A 21,979-nucleotide genomic window follows, 5' to 3' on the forward strand; every position below is an offset into this window, starting at 1 on the left:
TATGGTTTGCTTTTGTATCCTTGATTGTAGCTGATAACTGCTGTGGAACTTCTTCTTTTGTTGTTGCTGTATTGTCCTTTTGTAGTGTGGACAGGGTTAAGCTGAATATTCATTAATGCAGAAGTGCAGCAACCATCATTAACCATTTCAGATCCGAACACTTTCACCCCCTTCCAATCTAGGCCAATTTTCAGCTTTCTTGAGTGACATTTACTCAGGCATGCAACACTGTACCCTTATGAATTTGTATATTTTTTTTAGAGCAGATGGAGCTTTCTTTTGGCTTTATTTATTCACCACTGGGTTTTTTTTATCCCTTGCTAAATAAAGAAAAAAAAAATTCTGAAAAAAACCCACTTTTTTTAGTTTTTGTTATAAACTTTTGCAAATAAATAATCTGTCTTCATAAATGTAGGCCAAAGTGTAAAAATAACCCAAAACTGTGTATATTTAGTCTGTGCGAAAGTTATAAAGTTTACAAACTTTTCAAAAATTCTTCTACTGACTGCCTATCATTTCTTGAGACCCTAAAATGCTACAACAGCACAAATATCCCCCAAATGACCCATTTTTGGAAAGTAGACTGTTCAAGGTATAAGAGGCATGGTGAGTTTTTTTAAGTTGTCATTTTTTGTCACAGTTTTTTGAAAATTAAGAAATTAAATAAAATGTGTTTGTTTTTTTTGTTTTTTTACAAAGTTGTCGTTTTGACAAGCTATTTCTCACAAACAGCATAGGCATACTTGCAATTACACCCCAAAACACAGTTTGCTATGCCTGAAATATAGGGATAATCCATGTGTGAGATTTTTTTCACAGCCTAGATGCAAACACACTCTGGCATCATATTGATGACGCGTTTCTGATGACGTCATATCGATGATGAAACGCATCAAGATCAGATGCACGGTGCGCTATGGTGATCCCTAGGTGGAACGCATGCCAACCCTGTCAGACGGGTCTTGCTGTTCCCACCGTGTTTAAGGGTCTGGGAGACGATTTATTTTAAAAGTTTTGCAGTTGTAACATCGTTGTTATGATTTTAACCGCTTCAGCTCTGGAAGATTTTACCCTTCCTGGCCAGAGCACTTTTTGCAATACGGCACTGCGTGGCTTTAACTGACAATTGCATGGTCGTGCGGCGTTGCACCCAAACAAAATTGACATCCTTTTTTTCCCACAAATAGAGCTTTCTTTTGGTGGTATTTGATCGCCTCTGCGGTTTTTATTTTTTGCGTTATAAACAAAAAAAGAGCGACAATTTGAAAAAAACACATTATTTTTTACTTTTTGCTATAATAAATATCCCCCAAAAATATATAAAAAATTATTTTTTTCCTCAGTTTAGGCTGATATGTATTCTTCTTTTTTTGGTAAAAAAATTGCAATAAGCGTATATTGATTGGTTTGTGCAAAAGTTATAGCGTCTACAAAATAGGGGATAGATTTATGACATTTATATTATTATTTTTATTTTTTACTAGTAATGGCGGCGATCGGCTATTTTTTATCGGGACTGCGACATTATGGCGGACATATTGGACAATTTTGACACATTTTTGGGACCATTGGCATTTATACAGCGATCAGTGCTATAAAAATGCATTGATTACTGAACAAATGTCACTGGCAGGGAAGGAGTTAACACTAGGGGACGATCAAGAGGTTAACTGTGTTCCCTATGTATGTTCTAACTGAAGTGGGGGGGGGCGGACTGTGTAGGGGAGATGACAGATCGCTGTTCATACTCTGTATGTGTGCCCTGACAGGGCGAAGCGACATTACATAACGTTGTTTCGCCCAGCTACGCCATTCTGCCGCAGTACAACTGCGGCGGCTGGTTGGCAAGTGATTAATAAACATTTTTGAAAACTTTTTTATGCTATAAGGATCTTCGGGTCTCTTCTTTCTCATTCTGCTTACTAAGAGATCCCTCCTACCGATATTACGAGTCACCGTAAGGAGGGGGCAAGAGAACTCGTCCTTTCCCGGTCACAGAGACCCTTAAGCCTGATTTGATTCCTCTTGCTATATGGCAAAGAGGGTCAAAAACGTCCGGTGAGTAAGAATTTCTACTTTACCCTTGGTGTCCTATTGGAGTATCCCTGTGTATGCTGTCTACGTTACATAGCGAGCCCTTGTGGTCCATATGCATTATGATGACCCTTTACACCTGAGAGAACTTTTTGATTTTTGATCACGGAGATCATTATTTTATTGACTTTTTGTGGATTTTTGTTACATGAAATGCGCTTTATTTAAGTTTATTTATATTTACACTTGTTCCACTTTATATGCACGTGTCACTTTGTTGGTTTATAATTTTTTATAGATTAGCTAGTGCTGTTCTTTCACATGGAGTTCACTCCAGTGGATCACTTAGCATATTGGTTTGCAACAGCAGCTGCATTACACAATTTAACATCATCATATTTTATTTTTTCTTGGCGCAAGTATATATACCACAGTACATCTAGTATTCACATTTTTATCTTGATATGGTGTATGACAGTGATCAGGGCACTGGTATGGCATATGGCGGTGATCAGGATGCTGGCATGGCATATCCCTTTCATGACTAAGCCTATTTTTGAAATTTGGTGTTTACAAGTTAAAATCTGTATTTTTTGCTAGAAAATTACTTAGAGCCCACAAACATTATATATATATATATATATATATTTTTAGCAGAGAATCTAGAGAATAAAATGGCGATTGTTGCAATATTTTATGTCACACAGTATTTGTGCAGCGGTGTTTTAAAAGCAACTTTTTGGGAAAAGGGACACTTTCATGAATTTTAAAAAAAACAAACAGTAAAGTTACCCCAATTTTTTTGTATAATGTGAAAGATGATGTTATGCCGAGTAAATAGATACCAAACATGTCACGCTTTATAATTGCACGCACTCGTGGAATGGCGACAAACTACGGTACCTAAAAATCTCCATAGGTGGCGCCTTAAATTTTTTTATGGTTACCAGGTTAGAGTTACAGAAGAGGTCTGGTGCTGGAATTATTGCTCTCGCTCTGACGATCGCGGTGATACCTCACATGTGTGATTTGAACACCATTTACTTATGCGGGTGTGACTTCCAGATATGCGCGGGGACGGGGGCGCTTTAAAATAATAATAGTAATAGATGGTGACAGGTACTCTTTATGGAGGGATCGGGGGTCTAAAAGGACTCACTCCTTTGCACTTCAACGTATTCAGATCGCCGTTTTCGGCGATTCTGAATACTGTATATTTTTTTAAAACCGGCGCCATTGGCAGCCGAGTAAACGGGAAGTGACGTCATGACGTCGCTTCCGTGTTTACTATTAGGAGGCTGGAACGAAGCCGCTCACGGCTTCGTTCTAGTCCATCCCCAGCTGCCGGAGGCGGCTGATTGGTCCACGGGTCTCCCGATGGAACAGCCCGATAAGAGCGGCGGGAGGCGGCGGGAGGCGGTGGGAGGCGGCGGGAGGGGGGGACGTCCCCTCCTACTCCTACGGTATAACAGCCGAGCGGCTTTAAGCTGCATCGGTTGTTATACCCAGAAAGCCGATCACCGGCTCGAAAAAACAGTACCGGGATGATGCCTGCAGCTGCGGGCATCATCCCGGTATAACCCCCGGAAGCCGAGTACACACATCTGCGAACACTCGGCGGCAAGGGGTTAAGGCAGTGATCAGGATGCTGATATGAGGTATAGTGGTGATCAGGACGTTGGTATGAGGTATGGCAGTAGCCAGGATGCTGGTATGGTTTATGACAGTGATCAGTACACCGGTATGGCATATATTGGTGATCAGGAAGCTGGTATGGTGTATAGCAGTGATCAGGACACTGGTATGGTGTTTGACGGTGATCAGGACGCTGGTGTGGCATATGGCAGTGATCAGGACACAGCAATCAAATGGTACAAGGCCATGTGATCACCCTGACACAGCAGTAATGTGATCACACACTGACACACCGATCACCATGCTCCCAGGTGCGTGCTCTGTGAGCCGTGCACTAGCCTTTAATGTGGAAGGACATTCAGGAAAAACAGAGCAAGAAGTGTAGTGTAAAGGTTGCAGAGAGGAAAGGGGAGAGAGTACAACAAGGCTGCAGTAAAGGGGGAACAATGGTGTGTGGCCAGAGTTTGCTGGAACTACCTGATGCTGTGCTGCCCAGGAGAAGAGTGCTGAACAAATATTACTGCTGCCATTATACTCAGCAATGCTACATGTGAGGAAACCTGGATCCTGAGAGCCCAACCTGGAGATTATTGTTTCACTTGCTGGACACAAAGAATGACTGTGATCATCAGCTGACCCTTGACCATCAGGAGGGGACCCCTGGATACTTCTGCCAGGTGCTAGCCTGCGAGGTAAAAATCTTTCACAAACCTATGTGGAAACACCTGGATTTCGGGGGGGGGGGGGCATATTGTGGTGAGAGGCCTCTTGGCCACTGACTTTTCTTGTTTCTTGGTTCTATAAAATAGTCCTGATCCAGTGGGAACTGGGGAACAATCCAGTGTCCCTTAGGATAACAAAGACTGTACTAGAGAGCACTCCCACCATCTGTAAGAAAGGAAAAGAGGGACTGGCTCTGAAGGACTGAAAGAGAGAGATCACAGCAATTTTTATCCCTGTCTGATTTGAACTTTTTTTTTAATTTAGAGCACATGTCCAGAGTCCCAGAAGAGGGTGCCCTGGGTCTGGTTAAGGACTAACATCACACCAGTTAATCTTTTATCTGCTGGAACTAGTTGTGCTTCTTTAAGGGTCCCAACTTTGCATCCAAAGCTTTTTTTCCTTTCTTTTTAATCATTTACTGGCCAGTATGACAAAACTGGGATTGTTATACCAAGATAGGACTGTTTTTATATACTGTTGCTAGCTAAATGCAGTTCAGTTCTGTTAATTACTGATAGTCAGAAATCTTGTTTGTTTTGGGGTTAAACCATATCTCTCAGAGTCATGTTGTTGTCTTATTGATTGTTTGTATATGTTCACTTGCTAATCCTCTCTTCATTTAGGCTATGCTTAGCCTATTAAATAATTTGAAACACCTCATGGTGTGTCGGTAAGTGCTGGGTGAGTGTTTCTTTAGGTGTGCAGAGAAATCACAAAAATTCAGCAGCTCCTCTGGGGGTAGCACTACACTGGCTAAATAGTTCTAATTTTCAAACTGCTATTTAATGTCTACTCCTAGCTGACCAGTCAACTAAATTTTACTAATACCAGCATTCTCAGCTTTTTACAGAGTTGAGTATGAGCCTAAATAACTGCATGACAATGTGTTCTCTATAGCCCCGTACACACGGGCAGAAAAAAAAAACGTCCGACATTCTGCCTGTGTGTATGTCGGTCTGTTCAACAGAAGCCGGCTGTTGAGCCGGCTTTTGTCAGATGTGCATGCTGAAAACCAGCTGCCGATCAACTCCCGATCAGCATTCTCAGCCAATAACAGAGAGCGCTGATCAGAGTGTTCTGGCAGGGGGGGCCGTCCCCCTGTCAGAACACAACAGCTCAGCAGGGGAGATCGCTGGACTAACCTCATATGGTTAGTACAGTATCTCTGACCAGAGCTGACAGTTTTTTTTTTTTTCGTGCAAGTGTGTAGTATGTTTACTGCATCCTCACCCTTCTACAGTAGAGACTGAGAGGGAGTTTTCCTAGAAGCATGGGAGGCTGCAGTCGAGAATATTACCTGTCGATCCTGACATTAGAACTTGTTATTTTGCATTTCCTGTAACAGGCCAAGTTGTCCAGTAAAAGTGTCAATGGAAAGTCTAAAAAGTGTTAGCTAATGTTGGGCTTTATTTTGTTGTCTTTTACTTAAAAGTTCACTACAAGCACAAAACTTAATTATATTATATATTTATTTATTTCAGGTACTTATATAGAGCCGTCAATTTACGCAGCGCTTTACATATACATTGTACATTCACATCAGTCCCTACCCTCAAGGAGCTTACAATCTAAGGTCCCTAACTCACATTCATACATACTAGGGACAATTTAGACAGGATCCAATTAACCTACCGGCATGTCTTTGGAGTGTGGGAGAAAACAGGAGTACCCGGAGGAAACCCACGCAGACACAGGGAGAACATGCAAACTCCAAGCAGGTAGTGTCGTGGTTGGGATTCGAACCAGTGACCCTTCCTACTGCTAGGCGAGAGTGCTACCACTACACCACTGTACTGTGATACAGTATTAATAAATATATTCCACTTTGTGTGCACAAAATGCCTTTGCAAACCTAGTTATTACCTTTTAAAAGTAGTAGTGACTGCATCACTGAGATGCACATAATGGCAGGTTTCACCTTTTACAGGCTGCCTGCAGAAAACTACAGGGGTACACATACAAGACCAGTTATCCTGCAGAAAGAGAAAGCAGGACACACAGAGCAGGGCTCAGGAGTGAGCATGCACAAGTGCCCCCAGAGCAAGCGATTTGCTATGGAGTCACTCAGAGGGTGGAGGAGTCGGGAGAGCCAGCAGGGGACCCACGAAGAGGAGGATGCACCGAGCCAGTAAGTAAAACATATAGAAAAAAATATTCACAGCGCTATCTATATTATACTATACATTTTTCAATGAAATATCCCCATGTAGATGCAAACTAATCATTGAGCATTGTTTTGTCACAAGGATTTATTGTGATATTATTGCAGCACAATTTTTTGACACAAAATGTTTTTGTTGCATCTACATAATGATTTTATTGTGAGGTTTATAATATAGATAGCACTATGAAAATTGTTTTCTATCTGTTAAAAGGACAAAGCACCATTGTAACAGCAGCTGTCTAATAGGGATTAATTGATTTTAAATGTTCGATTACAGAGAGTAAGTACATTTTAGCACTTTATTCTGTATTTGGTAAGTATAACATTTTTGTTGTTATAAAAAAATAAAAAAATTAAGCATGTACAATTACTTGAAACAAAAGAGTGGACTTTCGCAGCATTAGACATTTACAGATTGATCACTTGTTGCCTGTTACCTTTTAGTGTATTGCATGTTTCAACTTTTAGATACACAAAGTGAAAAAGAAATCCTGTATAATGTATGCTTACTGTCCTTATTTGCATGACTCTGAAACATTTGTCAAGTCTCTGCTAGAAATGTATTTTTCCTACGCAGTTATGCCAATCCCTTGGCTGGAATGTCTTGCAGTTATTTCTTTCCTAGCGGAATTCCTCTTACACTGAAGCTGATCTAATTGTGGTTTTTGGCTTTTGAAACTGACACGTTGGTGTGAAACTAGTTAGAAATTTTCAGTACACATGCCTAGGTCTCCCTTCCCCCCACAGCCCAAAAAAAGAATTCTTTCCACATTCAATATTACAATCCACCCTCTAGAACAACTAAAATAACTACCCCTGAAGCACAAGCACTAATCGCATACCTCTATCTGAGAACTCTTTTGGAGTGAGGTGAAAAGTTTACCCTGATTGTTCACCAGCCTGCATTTAATTACCAGGAATAAAAACATTCTCATTAATAAATGATACCTCATATTGACTATTTAAAGCAGCAGATAACAGAAACCTTTGACAATTAAAACAGATTTTCAGTTGGGTGATTTGCATACTGTATGTTCCAGTGGCGGCCTGTCCATTAGGGGTGCCCGTACGCAGCCCCCCCTCTCCTCTCCACCCCCTATATGCAGTGGATAGATTCATGCATAGCATGAATCTATCCACGGCCGCCGCCCCCTATTCATGTGTCCGGTGTTCTGCCGAGAAAGTTCCGCTCGGCGGATAAGGACCCCCCTCTACTGCGCAGGCGCTGCGCCTGCGCAGTAGGATCCGGCGGAAATAGCCGAAGGGGAATAGGTCCAAATCAGCTGTACACAGCGCCTGTAAGAGGGCCCCTCGCGGGCTCGCTTCCCTCTCCACGCTTCGGGCACGGCCTCGCTTCGCTCGGCTCTTTTAGATTCCCCCTCTAGGTCCACTTGGATGGTAGGGAAGGAACCTGGACCCAGAGCGCAGGCGCCGTGTACAGCTGATTGTCGATCTTGAGCTCCGGCTATCTCCGGCGGGTGTTAGTAGTTCGTACTGCGCAGGCGCTGCGCCTGCGCAGTACAGGGGGGGAACTTATCTGCCGAGGGAACTTATTCGGCAAGACACCGGCCCTTTTCAGGGCACATGAATTACAGCAGCCAGGGTTTTTTTTTAAGCACCTGATTAGAGCTAGAGGCTCTAATAGGCTTCAAAATAGCGTGGATTTAGGTCACAGAGGATGCGTCCGGAGCCCACCCAGGTGTGTTGCTACAGCGAATGAATATTCGCTGTTGCAGCACTGATCCTCCTCCCGTACAATCGGGAAGCAGGTATGAAACCCGTTTCCCGATTGGCCAAAATGTCAGGTGATCCTATTGGACGCCTAGTGCCGAGAGGAGCAGAGAGGAGATGCACCACAGAGAGGACTCCAGGAAAGGACACCGGAGCCCGCCACACTGGAAGATGGTCACAGTAGCTCCAAACACTGCTCTCACCGCCCGCATCCACGGTAAGAACAGGGGAGTGTTAGTGCCCCGCAGTAGTTGTGCTAGTGCCGCTCCACTGGCGCGGCCCAGGGGGGTTGTTTGCCACCCCCCCAAAAAAAAACACCAGCCGCCACTGGTATGTTCTATTTAGGAACTGACATACAGAGGAGTTCCCAAAGTTGGTACTAGTTGCACACCTCACTGGCTCAGAGAAGAAAAGAGACCAAAAAAGATGTCATAAATCACGTATACCAGCTACTAATGCTATAGGAAATATAAACTACAGTTCAGTCCAAGGGTGATTAATAGAGCACAATCCTAAACAGTGCCAGTATGGAATCAGTCCTGGAAGAAAGTGTCCCTGGTATAAAACACATGGACCCACTAGAATTGTAAAGACATTCAAGCCACCAAAAGTGATATTTCAGGTAGAGGTAAAGTGAGCTGAATCACCAATTAGTTTTTGTATCTCTTTGGGATTACAGTAGCAATATCTCCCACCATATTTAAATAATTAGCTGGTTAGTGTAACTAAAGACAAGTGCATGAGTTCAGTCACCAGAGAAAAATAAATAAATAGACTAAAGACCTTACAACCTCAGACCCCGTAAGCCAAAATGAAACAGATGAAGGTAAAAAACTTGTATAAACATTATCCAATTTGCTCCAGTAAGGGAAAATGGTTTCTGCGCTATTAAAACTCCATGGATCTACAATATACAGTACATTCATTATAAATATGGGTAGACACCTGCCAAAACCAGTTCTTGTGGAAGGAAAACTATTCTACCTTTTCATAGCTACTACAGTTAAAAACTTTTCCATATGCGGAGGTTACACTTGTTGGAAAAGTACAACAGCAAAGTTGCTTTTAAACTGACTATATACAGTATCTCACAAAAGTGAGTACACCCCTCACATTTTTGTAAATATTTTCTTCTATCTTTTCATGTGACAACACTGAAGAAATGACACTTTGCTACAATGTAAAATAGTGAGTGTACAGCTTGTATAACAGTGTAAATTTGCTGTCCCTGTCCCATACGGGATTTCGCCCAGGAGAGCCATTCTGCTGCAGTATATCTGCGTGAGCCATTTGGGAATCGGTTAATGTCTAAACCGCTGGCAACAAAAGTGAGTACACCCCTAAGTGAAAATGTCCAAATTGGGCCCAATTAGCCATTTTCCCTCCTGGGTGTCATGTGACTCCTTAGTGTTACAAGGTCTCAGGTGTGAATGGGGAGCAGGTGTGTTAAATTTGGTGTTATCGCTCTCACTCTCTCATACTGGTCACTGGAAGTTCAACATGGCACCTCATGGCAAAGAACTCTCCGAGGATCTGAAAAAAAGAATTGTTGCTCTAAATAAAGATGGCATAGGCTATAAGAAGATTGCCAAGATCCTGAAACTGAACTGCAGCATGGTGGCCAAGACCATACAGTGGTTTAACAGGACAGGTTCCACTCAGAACAGACCTCACCATGGTCAACCAAAGAAGTTGAGTGCACGTGCTCAGCATCATATCCAGAGGTTGTCTTTGGGAAATAGACTTATGAGTTCTGCCAGCATTGCTGCAGAGGTTGAAGGGGTGGGGGGTCAGCCTGTCAGTGCTCAAACCATACGTCGCACACTGCATCAAATTGGTCTGCATGGCTGTCGTCCCAGAAGGAAGCCTCTTCTAAAGATGATGCACAAGAAAGCCTCCAAACAGTTTGCTGAAGACAAGCAGACTAAGGACATGGATTACTGGAACCATGTCCGGTGGTCTGTTGAGACCAAGATAAACTTATTTGGTTCCGATGGTGTCAAGCGTGTGTGGCAGCAACCAGGTGAGGAGTACAAAGACAAGTGTGCCTTGCCTACAGTCAAGCATGGTGATGGGAGTGTCATGGTCTGGGGCTGCATGAGTGCTGCTGGCACTAGGGAGCTACAGTTCATTGAGGGAACCATGAATGCCAACATGTACTGTGACATACTAAAGCAGAGCATAATCCCCTCGCTTCAGAGACTGGGCCACAGGGCAGTATTCTAACATGATAACGACCCCAAACACACCTCCAAGACGACCACTGCCTTGCGAAAAAAGCTGAGGATAAAGGTGATGGACTGGCCAAGCATGTCTGCAGACCTAAACGCTGTTGAGCATCTGTGGGGCATCCTCAAATGGAAGGCGGAGGACTGCAAGTTCTCTAACTTCCACCAGCTCCATGATGTCATCATGGAGGAGTGGAAGAGGGCTCCAGTGGCAGCCTGTGAATCTCTGGTGAACTCCATGCCCAAGAGGGTTAAGGCAGTGCTGGAAAATAATGGTCACACAAAATATTGACACTTTGCGCCCAATTTGAACATTTTCACTTAGGGGTGTACTCACTTTTGTTGCCAGCAGTTTAGACATTAATGGCTGTGTGTTGAGTTATTTTGAGGGGACAGAAAATTTACACTGTTATACAAGCTGTACACTAACTATTTTACATTGTAGCAAAGTGTCATTTCTTCCGTGTTGTCACATGAAAAGATAGAAGAAAATATTTACAAAAATGTGAGGGGTGTACTCACTTTTGTGAGATTCTATATATACATATGCATTATACCAATCTATGCCAGCAAGTGGTGCTGTAGTATTATTGTGTATAGTTCATGTATTCTATGATATGAGAGGAAGTACCCTCTGTATCTAGGTATGCACTTGTTTGTTGGTCTCTTCCTGTCTGTTCCATGATGATAAAAGGCATGTAATGTAGTTCTGCATGTAAGTAAAGCTAATTGCTGAAACAAGAAGCTTTCAGCTCATAATTATTCAATAACATGCTAATAACACTTCCTTTGTTAAAGTCCAGAGGAGTGGCCATAGTGATCTTGAAGTGTACAATTTTCCCTTGAATTTTGGGTATAGGTTATTTATATATGTAGCACCCCTTGGGTCTACTAAAGGCAGGATGTAACCTCCAGAAGCAAGGGAGCAAGCTAGCATTTACCCCAGGGCTGAGCCCATAGCTATAATGGGGACAACAGGAATTGGGCACCAGTCACTTTTGGCCCTTTCAAAGCTTTAATGTGAACCTTTGAAGAAGGCAGTACGAGAGAGGGTTAGTGGTCTCAGATACCAGTAGTAGATCACTTACAGATTCATTGAATCCAGAAGAAGCACAGCTTCACAGTACCAGAACCTTTAAGCTGAACCGGCAATACTGTAAACATGTTTTAGATGTAGATGCGTCCTCCAACTGAGTCACCAGGTCCTCCTGAGAGACCAGCCTTCATCCTGTCTCTCTCCAGCAAGGGTCCCCTCTCGGATCTTCTCTATATGATTTGGCTTCTTCCACGCCAGGCAAGACAGCCTAAGGACCACCTCAGGATTAGAAGGCCCCAGATAGGCTTCTGGGCCTACTTGCAGAGCTCACCTCAGCAGCACATCCTCAGGCCAGGAGGGCCTGAGTCAAGAGAGCGAGCACATGGCCCAGCCCCAAATAAATATCCTCTCCCAGAATGCACCAGTGGCCAAGAGTCTCCTACTGGGCTGACTGGAGAAAGAATGAATATTCATAGCTCAACCTAGTTGTACTCATACAGTAGTATATATCTCATACTGGCCTGTGGTACCAGTGACTCCTACTGGTGACAGTGAGAAATGCACAACCTAATTGAGATTAGGGAAAGACCAAATAAACTGTTCAATCAGTCTTTGCTGTTTACAGCCCAGCCAAAAACTAAATTTACATGATAGCCCCAGTTTAGGACCAGGGGCTACATATATATGTATTCAAGATGTTCTTATTCCTGTTAATTAACTCTTCTGAAAGGCAAATGCATTCAGTTCAGTTAATGCTACATTTCTGGCAGGTATACAAGGCACCTATTAATGCAGCTTTGTAATCATTTATAAATTTTTTTTACTTGGCATTGGCCTCCTCTTGTAGAAGGTACGGAGCCTACAGTGCCGATAGGGACTGCTGAAAGAGGAGTAAACCAATGTTTTGGTACATAATCATTGCACAGAGCAGGTGTTACCTCTTTTTTATTGAAAAAAGTCACTTTCAGTTAACAGTGTACACTATTACAGGCTATGTAATTCAAATACCTTACTGGTGAATCTAGCGTAGGGAAAAAACTTTTCAATGAGATGGAGTTAAAAAAGACACACGGCCATTCATTGAAACTGGAAGAGAAGCGGTTTAACCTTAAAGTGATACCAAAGTCTTGTTTTTTTTTTTGTTAAAAATAACAAACATGTTATACTTACCTGCTCTGTGCAGTGGTTTTGAACAGAGCAGCCCAGATCCTCCTTCTCAGGTCCTTCTTCGGTGCTTTTGGCCCCTCCCTCCTGTTGAGTGCCCCTACAGCAAGCAGCTTGCTATGGGGGCACCCGAGCTGAGCCACAGCTCCCTGTGTCCATTTAGACATGAAGCCATGGCCCAGCCCCACCCCGCCCTCTTGTCCTCCTCATAGAGGGTTTTTTACTGTTAGAGCAGTAATGATGTGGAACTCTCTTCCACAAGCAGGGGTATCAGCAGGGAGTGTCGCTAGTTTAAAACATTTTTAGATGGGCATCTTAACGATCGCAACATACAGGGATATGGGATTTAATATTAACATAAACACACACACACCCACACACACACCACAGGTTGAACTGGATGGACTGGTGTCTTTATTCAACCTTACCAACTATATAACTATGTAATTCAACCAAAAAAAAATTCAAAACAGAGGTCATCTGTGATCAGGAAACACAGTAAGGCAAAGGCTGTCGGGAACACTCGTTAAATGCTCCATTTCTCCCTATACTTGCTATAGAGCTCCAGATATTCTTTTCATTTTTATTTTTTTAATGTTAATATTGTCTGTAATAACTACCAATTTGTGACTGCTTGTCTTTCCTATCTTTTTGGTCTTTTCTGGTTCCAAAAATATCACTTGGCACCCGTTGGTGATCTATTGGTAGATTGTGCTCCCACTTGACACTCTATGTTGTATACTTATTTTTAGCTGTCACAGGCACAAAGTTATCCTAAAGCCTGGACAATTTTTGCCTTAATGCATTCCCTGCATTAAGGTAAAAAAATTCCCAGTGTTTGCATCACCCCTCACCCCATTTTATACTTTCCTGAGTCCTATCTTGATAAAGTGCTGTGTCCATCTGCAGCAGCTATCTTCTCTCTCTCGGCTCACAGAAGCAGCAGCGGAAGCCATTGTCTCCTGCTGCTATCAATCAAATCCTGTGAGCAGAGAATGAGGGACGGGGCTCAGCCGTACTGTGTGTGAAGCACATAGCCCGCCTTGGGATCAAGCCCGCAGGTATTTCATCATACGAAGCTTGCTGTGGTGGCCCACAGAGAAAAGGAGGAGCCAGGAGCGCTTGTGGGGAGACCCGAGAAAAGGAGGTTCCAGGTTGCTCTGTGTAAAACCATTGCACAGCACCGGTAAGTATAACATGTTTGTTATTGTATTAAAAAAAACACTTAAATCTTATCTGTCAAGTACCTGTCCAATTTACCGACTTGTTTAGTTTGCCTAAAAGTTGGAGACATCTTTCTACAACTGCATGGTATTATATAGTGTTTTGCCAACTGCAAACACAGAAACAGTGCTTTTAAACCAAAATCTATTTGATTTATAAGTGAATTGAGGTGTAAGGGTCCCAAAACTGAACCTTGACATAAACCTTGACTATTCAGGGTTTGAATTGTTGAGAATGATTCTCTGTATATAATAAGCAGGGCCACCATCAGGAGGGGAAAGCCCATACACATGTAGGGGGCCCACGCATCCCGAGAGCTTGGTCGCGCGGATGCTGGTTTGGGCACCACACCAGTCATAGCTCAGCCATGTGGAAGAGCTGTGCTGTGTGTTGTCTGCATTTCTGCTTTGTGCCCACGGTGGCCTGGTCTGGAGAAAAGTTGTTAGACATCCCAATGGTAAATTGATTGACAATGTTGCTGGATGCAGGTCTGTGCTGGGACTGTCTCTTTGCTGAATATATGGGGATGTCTCTTTGCTGTAATGGATTCATTTTTATATATTTAGTTTTAAGAATGTTAAAATAAAAGTGGGTGCACTGAAGTACTTAGTGGGATGGCCAGTGAGTGGATTCGGTGGGACAGCCAGTGGGAAGGCCTGAAGCTATTTAAGGGGCTCCAAAATTTCTGATGGCTGCCCTGATAATAAGCTTGAACATGTATAAATTGGAGGGGTTTGTTCTACTTTCTTTAGTAAGCTGCCTTCCATATGTTTCACACCTTCCACTACTATTGTTTATAATATAAACACAATAAAGATTACTGGACCCAATTACTCAGATTCCTGTACAGTACCTAGGAAAAGATCAGAATAACATTTTATAACCACATTTTTTAACTTTGTCTTTTTACGTGGATGTATATAAGTAAGTAGAAACTACAATATGAAACCTTGAGGTCTGAAGTATCTAAATGAAATGACTGCAGAACTTTGTGATACCACTTGAAATTGCCATGACAAGTGTTTTAACAAACATTAGACCTTCTGGCACATGGTTAATAGATTTCAAGCCCTGGCCCTTATAGAACTTTATAAACTGTATTGTTTTCTAGTGTCTTAAAATATGAGACACACTTCTGATTATTATTCACTGTTGTTGCTGTGTTAAATGATCTTACCTCCACAAACTTGTCCATCATAAGTGTGGCAGACCCAGTCATGGCACTCACATAAAGGTCCATAATATTTTCCGGGTTCTTTCACTTCACATATGCATACCCCACAATCACATTTTCCTCGGCCACTGCAAATTAATCCATCTGTAGTCCTGCAACGGCTTTCTGATGCAGAAGTTGATAATCTACAATTTGTGGGTGAGGATATACTTCTGTAAGATAAAAAAAAAATGGTATCTTCCATTAGTAGGTTGCTACAATAAAAACAGTAAAGTCAGTTAGAAAAGCTTACAGTAAGTGATCACACAGCATATTACAAAATATGAACAATTTTCATTGCCCACACTAGATGTCCCAAATGCTTGTGTAGGAGTTGTGGAAAAAATAAATGAATATTGTTTAGAAAGTTATTATTTTCTTAAATTTATCATAAAAGTATGGAAGGTCAGGGGTTGCATTTTAATGTTATATACCATATCTGCAGGTAACCTTGTCTCATATAGTCAAAAAGTGTAATTGATGTGCCTAATGACTGTCACTATACTGTATGTGTCTAGAAGTATACCTTTTACATAAAAAGGCTTCTCCCATTCACCCAGGAAGGCCCATGATTTTTGCTACCATATTTGAAAGATTTAGCACTGGCTCAGAGCTTAAGCTATGCCCACAAACTTTCTGTAACAACAACTCCAGCCCCCAAAAAACTAATAAGAATGCCTTTATCTGAGTGTATTAGCACTTTCATTGGTTTGTGGGAGGCTGGTATGTGGCTTCAGATCCAGATCTATGGTATACCTGGGTTTTTGGGACTATCAAGGTGCACAAAAGAGATTTCTGTGGATAGCATAGGTACATCTTGGCAAAAAAGGTACCGAATATATAGTTATTTTGAAATATTTGTTGGTAGTATAAGGATCCAATCTAAGGCTTGGTTCACACTATTGCAGGTTTGTGGCACTGTGTTTTTAGATCTGTGGGGGTTCCATTAAGAATGAATGGCAGTCCAGCGTGCTTTCAAACAGCAGTGCGTTTTGATTGCAGGTGGCTGCGGGTGCGGGAATTGCTGCGATTCCCGCACCCGCAACCACCAGCAATACTGTGAACCAGGCCTAACTACATAACACAATTTAAAGTGATAGCATGCTGCATTTACCAATGGTGGGACTGGATGGAATTACAGAATTAATTTAAAAGTGAATTCTGGGATAAGCAAGTGTTGTCTAAATACAAGAGGCTTGTGTATTCGCACTTGATTGGTTTGATTTGTATATTTCTTCCAGATCTGTACAGTAGTCCAGTTTGAAACTTTGCCTCTATGTAGGAGCTTCCTTTAGTCTAGACCAGTCTCTACTGCTCTCTATTCCCCTGCAGGGTGACTGGTCTTCTAACCGCCCACTCCTCTAGTTTTCTGTAGTGGTTGGACTTGTTGGCCCCTCCCACAACTCTGATCTCTGCACAGGTTTGTGCAGCAAAGTGATGTCACCCCTAATTTTAAAAGCTAATACCTAGATTTGTAAGGCATTTGGTGTACACAAAATTAATGTATATCCTTTGTGGCTACTGAGGAATATATTTTATGAAAGTTTTTATGTCTAGAGTTAAGTTTTAAAGAGAAGCTGTCAAGTCTCCTAAGTTCTAGGGCAGTGATCTCCAAACTGCGGCCCAGGGGCTGGATTTGGCCCTTTGCTTGCTTTTATCTTGCCTTTAAGGCATTATTCCCCCCCACTGTTAGCAACAGAGGGGCATAGTTCCAGCCACTGATGCTGACAATGGGGCACTATTCCTCCCAATGACACCAATGATGCGGCACTATTGCTCCCACTGACACCAATGATGGGACACTATTCCTCCCAATGACACCAATGATGGAACACTATCCCCCCCCCTTATAATATGGGGCACTATTCTTCCTTCTGTAGCATCATGTGCTGTGCCATCCCTGTCTAGTATAGTAATTCTGAGTGCTTATTTGAATGCAGGATATGAACTTGGGCAGTGACAAATAACAGCAAGTTCTCTTTAAGATATTTGAAAGTGCAAGCAAGTATACAAAAGTAGAACAATGAAACAAAAGACACCTGGACAGAGGTATGAATAGACATATAGAAGAAATATTAAAACATAAATCACACCATTAAATAGAGATGCTTAAATGAATCAAAGAAGGTGTTGCATTCTGATAAAAAGGGGGTCTGGTAAAACAAATTCATAACTACAGCACAAACAAAACCTTTATACCTTTTGTGTTTTAAACCTTATAATATATCACATGTACATAAAACCCTTTATTTTGCTCATTATTACCAAATTTGTATTATTGACTGTTCTTTGTGCATACACAGATCCCTATATAAAAATGTGGTAAAGAATATTGTATTGTTGCAAGGTTTACTAATGAATCCACAAATGCAAATTATATAAACACAAGACCAGGCCTGGTGTTACTTTATAAAGCCATAGACAGCTGTGGACTACTGTATGCAAACAACAAGCAATCACAGACATCAGATCCTAATTCAGGGTTCTGGATTACTCGGTAAGCTCCAAAAAACACATATCGAGTATGTTTAATATGTAATCAGCAAACCTCAGGGAGAATAAGCACTTACTTGAGGTTCTGCGGCACAGCGGCTACAACGCTGAAGAAGACAGAAGCCCACACAAAGTTGACCAGAGCTCCAGCATGCATACTTGATCTAGTGAAAAGAGCTTTCTACAGACTCCAGACAGCACTCGCAGGTCTTCTTTTCTAAAGCACAGCTCACACTGGAGCTCCAGGGCTCAAAGCTGGCCAAAACCGGCTCACAAGCTATCCTCCTGCACAGTGCCTTTGATTAGCTGCCTGTAAGGATTTGGGCAGCTCTCTAGGAGGGACTCTAATGCCAGAGCCTAAGTTTACAGTCTAGTCAGTCAAGTAATTAGAAACAGTTGTAAGTCCAGATGTTAGATTCTGACACACAAAGTACCCTGTACAGATGTCTTTTTTTCTTCCTTGTGCAGACATGCTCATACTTGAAATACCTGCAGAAAACATATTGCTTCAAAACACCATTCCACGTGCAGCACTAAAGTATGCAATCGCTCATATAAAAATATTATAGTTTAAGAAACTAATTTATGAGCAATATAGTAGATGGGGGGGGGGGGAGTGGCAAAGCTTTTTGAAATAACAACTTGGTGGATGGGGAAAGAAAATCCCACCTTTTAAGAATCCATCTGTATAAATAAGCCTTATGTTTTAAGAGGCGCAGTCATCTGGTGACCAGTGCTAACAGCAGGTTAACCCTTTTGGGTCAGGACACAACTAACGATAGAGCGAATGTTTAGTCAAAATTCCTAAAGATCAAACAGAGCTAAAGTAGGTAACATTGTACTCACAGCTCCCAGAAATTTAAGGGCCCATTCACACTATTGTGCTGCATTAGGACATGTGTTATGCCGTGCATTGCGGTAATGCAACTCATTAATTTGAATGGACTGCTCAATGTACCAAAAAAGGTACATGTAGCATTTTTCAGCAGCACACCACATCTGTTGTGCTGCAAAGCACATCTATTGCTAAGGTGTATTGGGGTGTCAATGGGAATGAAATACGTGTTAAGCAGTGCAATAGTAGAAATGGACTTTAACCACTTCAATACCGAACACTTTTACCCCCTTCCTGCCCAGGCCAATTTTCAGCTTTCAGTGCTCTCACATTTTAAATAATAATTACTCAGTCATGCAACACTGTATCCAAATTATATTTTATCATTTTTTTGAGACACATAAAGCTTTCTTTTGGTGGTATATAATCACCACTGGGGTTTTTTTTTTTTTTGCTAAATACATGAAAAAAGACTGAACATTTTGTTGTTTTTCTTAGTTTCTGTTATAAAAATTTGCAAATAAATAATCTTTCTTCATAAATTTAGGCCAAAATTTAATCTGCTACATGTCTTTGGTAAAAATTACAGAAAATAGTGTATATTAATTTGTCTATGTGAAAGTTATAGAGTTCACAAGCTATGGTACATACTGTATACTGTATATGAAAATTGATCAATCCTGATGTACTGAAGGCCTATCTCATTGCTTGAGGCCCTAAAATGCCAGGACAGTACAAATACCCTCCAAATGACCCATTTTTTGGAAAGTAGACAGTCCAAGGTATTTAGTAAGAGGCATGGTGAATTCTTTGAAGTTGTCATTTTTTTATCACAATTTTTTTGGAAAATAAAAAAATTAAATAACATTTGTCACAAAAGTGTCTTTTTAACAGGTTATTTCTCACACATGGCATAGGTATATTTGAAATTACACCCCAAAACACATTTTGCCACTCCTTCCAAGTAAGGTAATACCACGTGTGTGAGATTTTTTCACAGCCTAGCCACAAAGAGGGGCCCAAATCCAAGAAGCACCTTTGGACTTTCAAGGAGCATAAATTACACATTTAATTTCCTGCCCACCTATCACATTTTTGAAGGCCCTGGAGCACCAGGACAATGGAAACAAAATGGCCAAATTTTGGAACGCAAACACCCCAATGTATTCTCTATGAGGCATAGTGAGTTTTTTAAACGTTATTATTTTACCACAAGTTTTTGGAAAATTTGGAAATAAAATAAAAACTTACTTCTTTACAAAACGTTTTCAAGATATTTCACACACACAGCATGGACATACTAATAACTACACCCCAAAATATATTCTGCTTCTCTCCCTAAGTATGGCAATACCACACGTGTGAGACTTTTTTAAAGCCTAGCCACATAGAGAGGCCCAACGTCCAAGGAGCACCTTCGGGCATTCTAGGGGCATAAATTAAACATCCAATTTCCTGACTACTTGTCACATTTTTGGAGGCCCTGGAGCACCCAGGCAGTGGAAATACCCACAAAATTATAAAATTTTGGATTTTGGAAAGCAAACACCCCAATGTATTTTCTATGAGGCATGATGTGTCTTTTGGAAATGTCATCTGTTAGATATTTCTAACACACAGCTTAGAAATACTTATTACACCTCAAAACACATTCTGCGACTCCTCACGATGTGATACCACATGTGGTATGGGCCCTATTTCTTTGTGATGGATGTGACACCCCACTACTAGTACCTGCGCAAAGAAGGTGCAGCTGCACCTTCTTCACTTCAATGTAAGTGTGGATTATTTGGTTTAATAAATGTTACAATGTTTTTTATTCATTCCTGCACTTTGGCTACTTTGTGTTTCTACATAAGCATTGATTTAAACCTTATTGAAATCAATAGGAACAGAACCTTAAAATCAATTCTGGCAATTTGTCAGGCTATTATGCTAGGGATTGTCAAACAAAGGACATAGAAAGATGGACGCTGCCCTGGGGGGCATTTACTAATGCATGACAACTTTTAAAAATTATCACTTGGCAGGGAAGCAGCTCTTTAAAGGGTAGGTGCACCATAACACTAAAATCTCTACATCTACAGACATCCACGATCTAACACTAACCTATCTAACCCTGTAAAGAAAAAATCGCTATACGTACCTTTTTTGAAGCCAATCCGCCCCAATCCCTTGCTGAGCTGTCAGCTGCGGCTTCGCTGTGGAGGCGGTTGCAGAGGATAAAATCTACAATGGAAGCCAAATAGTAACTCTATGGGTGACGTAACTCCCCATTTATTTCACAGCCATTGTCAGCCGTGTCCTCTGCAGAGCTTCCACTGCTGGAGAACGGACCGGATTGGCATCAAAAAAGGTATGTATACTGATTTCTTCTTTATAGGGCTAGGATAGGTTAGGCTTATGTTTTGAATGTCTGTAGATGTGGCGATTTTAGTGTTATACTGTGTACACACGATCGGAATTTCCGATAACAAATGTTCGATGTGAGCTTGTTGTTGAAAATTCGGACCGTGTGTAGGCTCCATCGGACATTTGTTGTCGGAATTTCTGACAACAGATGTTTGAGGGCTGGATCTCAAATTTTCCGACAACAAAATCCGTTGTCGTAAATTCCAAGCCTGTGTAGACAATTCCGATGCACCAAATTCCACGCATGCTCTAAATATAGTACGAGATGGAAGCGCTCGGTCTGGTAAAACTAGCGTCCGTAATGGAGATAGCACATTCGTCACGCTGAAAAGTTTTTGTATCTTTTAATGCAGCGCATTCTCTTCTTCTTTATAATGTTAGAATAATGAAGTTGTTTTGCTGCTGATATTCACACAGAGTTCTAACAAACTGATTTCTTTATTATTTCTCTTATTATTTCTCGTGATCTCCGGAATAATCTTTTCTTTTTTTTTCGCCAGATCCCCAGAATAATGTTTCAAAATTTTTTTTTATAATGATCTCTTTTTTTGTTTTTTATCAAGCTCTCCCGATTTTTTTTTAAGGTGTTTTATTTTCCCATTTTCAAATAACGAAAAAGAAAACAATAATGAAAAAAATGCAGATCTTCAGTGTATACAAGAATTAAGTCAGAGAATATTAAGTTAGTCTGCAAGACTATGTACCCCAAGAACAAATTCACAACATTCACTCACACACATTCATACCAATAGCACATACGACCCCTGATCAGCACCATATTTTTGTAGGACCCTTGGTCACTGTATTTTGTATACAACCTCTACTATCCAGTTTATTTAAACATATTTCAAGGCGTGAAAGATGAATCCCCTTGGCATCACTCTGCCTGAGAGAGTTGGGAGGATAAGACACCCCCCCAGAAATATCTTGATACATCTAACCATGGCTGCCATATCTTAGTGAACTTCTTGGGACACTTCTCCCGATTTTTTGTTTATGTTTTTTTTTCTAGTGATCTCCATAATATTTTTTTTCGTTTTGTGTGTCAAGTTATCACAACACCATTATCATCTTATATTTTTAACCT

The 21,979-nt window shown here is 41.3% G+C and overlaps 1 protein-coding gene across 1 annotated transcript in view; it reads right to left on the bottom strand.

Annotated features, from left to right (window-relative positions):
- Window positions 1–18,014, bottom strand: part of ITGBL1 (integrin subunit beta like 1) — a 408,856-nt gene extending 390,842 nt beyond the window's left edge. Inside the window, exons 1-2 of the mRNA XM_073614434.1 lie at window positions 17,723–18,014; window positions 15,117–15,325 (exon numbers count right to left, since the gene is read on the bottom strand). Of these exons, the coding sequence (XP_073470535.1) occupies window positions 15,117–15,325; window positions 17,723–17,802 (289 nt within the window). The 5' untranslated portion in view covers window positions 17,803–18,014. The remainder of the gene's footprint in view (window positions 1–15,116; window positions 15,326–17,722) is intronic.
- Window positions 18,015–21,979: the final 3,965 nt, after the last annotated feature.

The sequence above is a fragment of the Aquarana catesbeiana genome, linkage group LG02, assembly GCF_042186555.1.
Source record: "Aquarana catesbeiana isolate 2022-GZ linkage group LG02, ASM4218655v1, whole genome shotgun sequence".
In the NCBI taxonomy this organism is placed as follows: domain Eukaryota; kingdom Metazoa; phylum Chordata; class Amphibia; order Anura; family Ranidae; genus Aquarana; species Aquarana catesbeiana.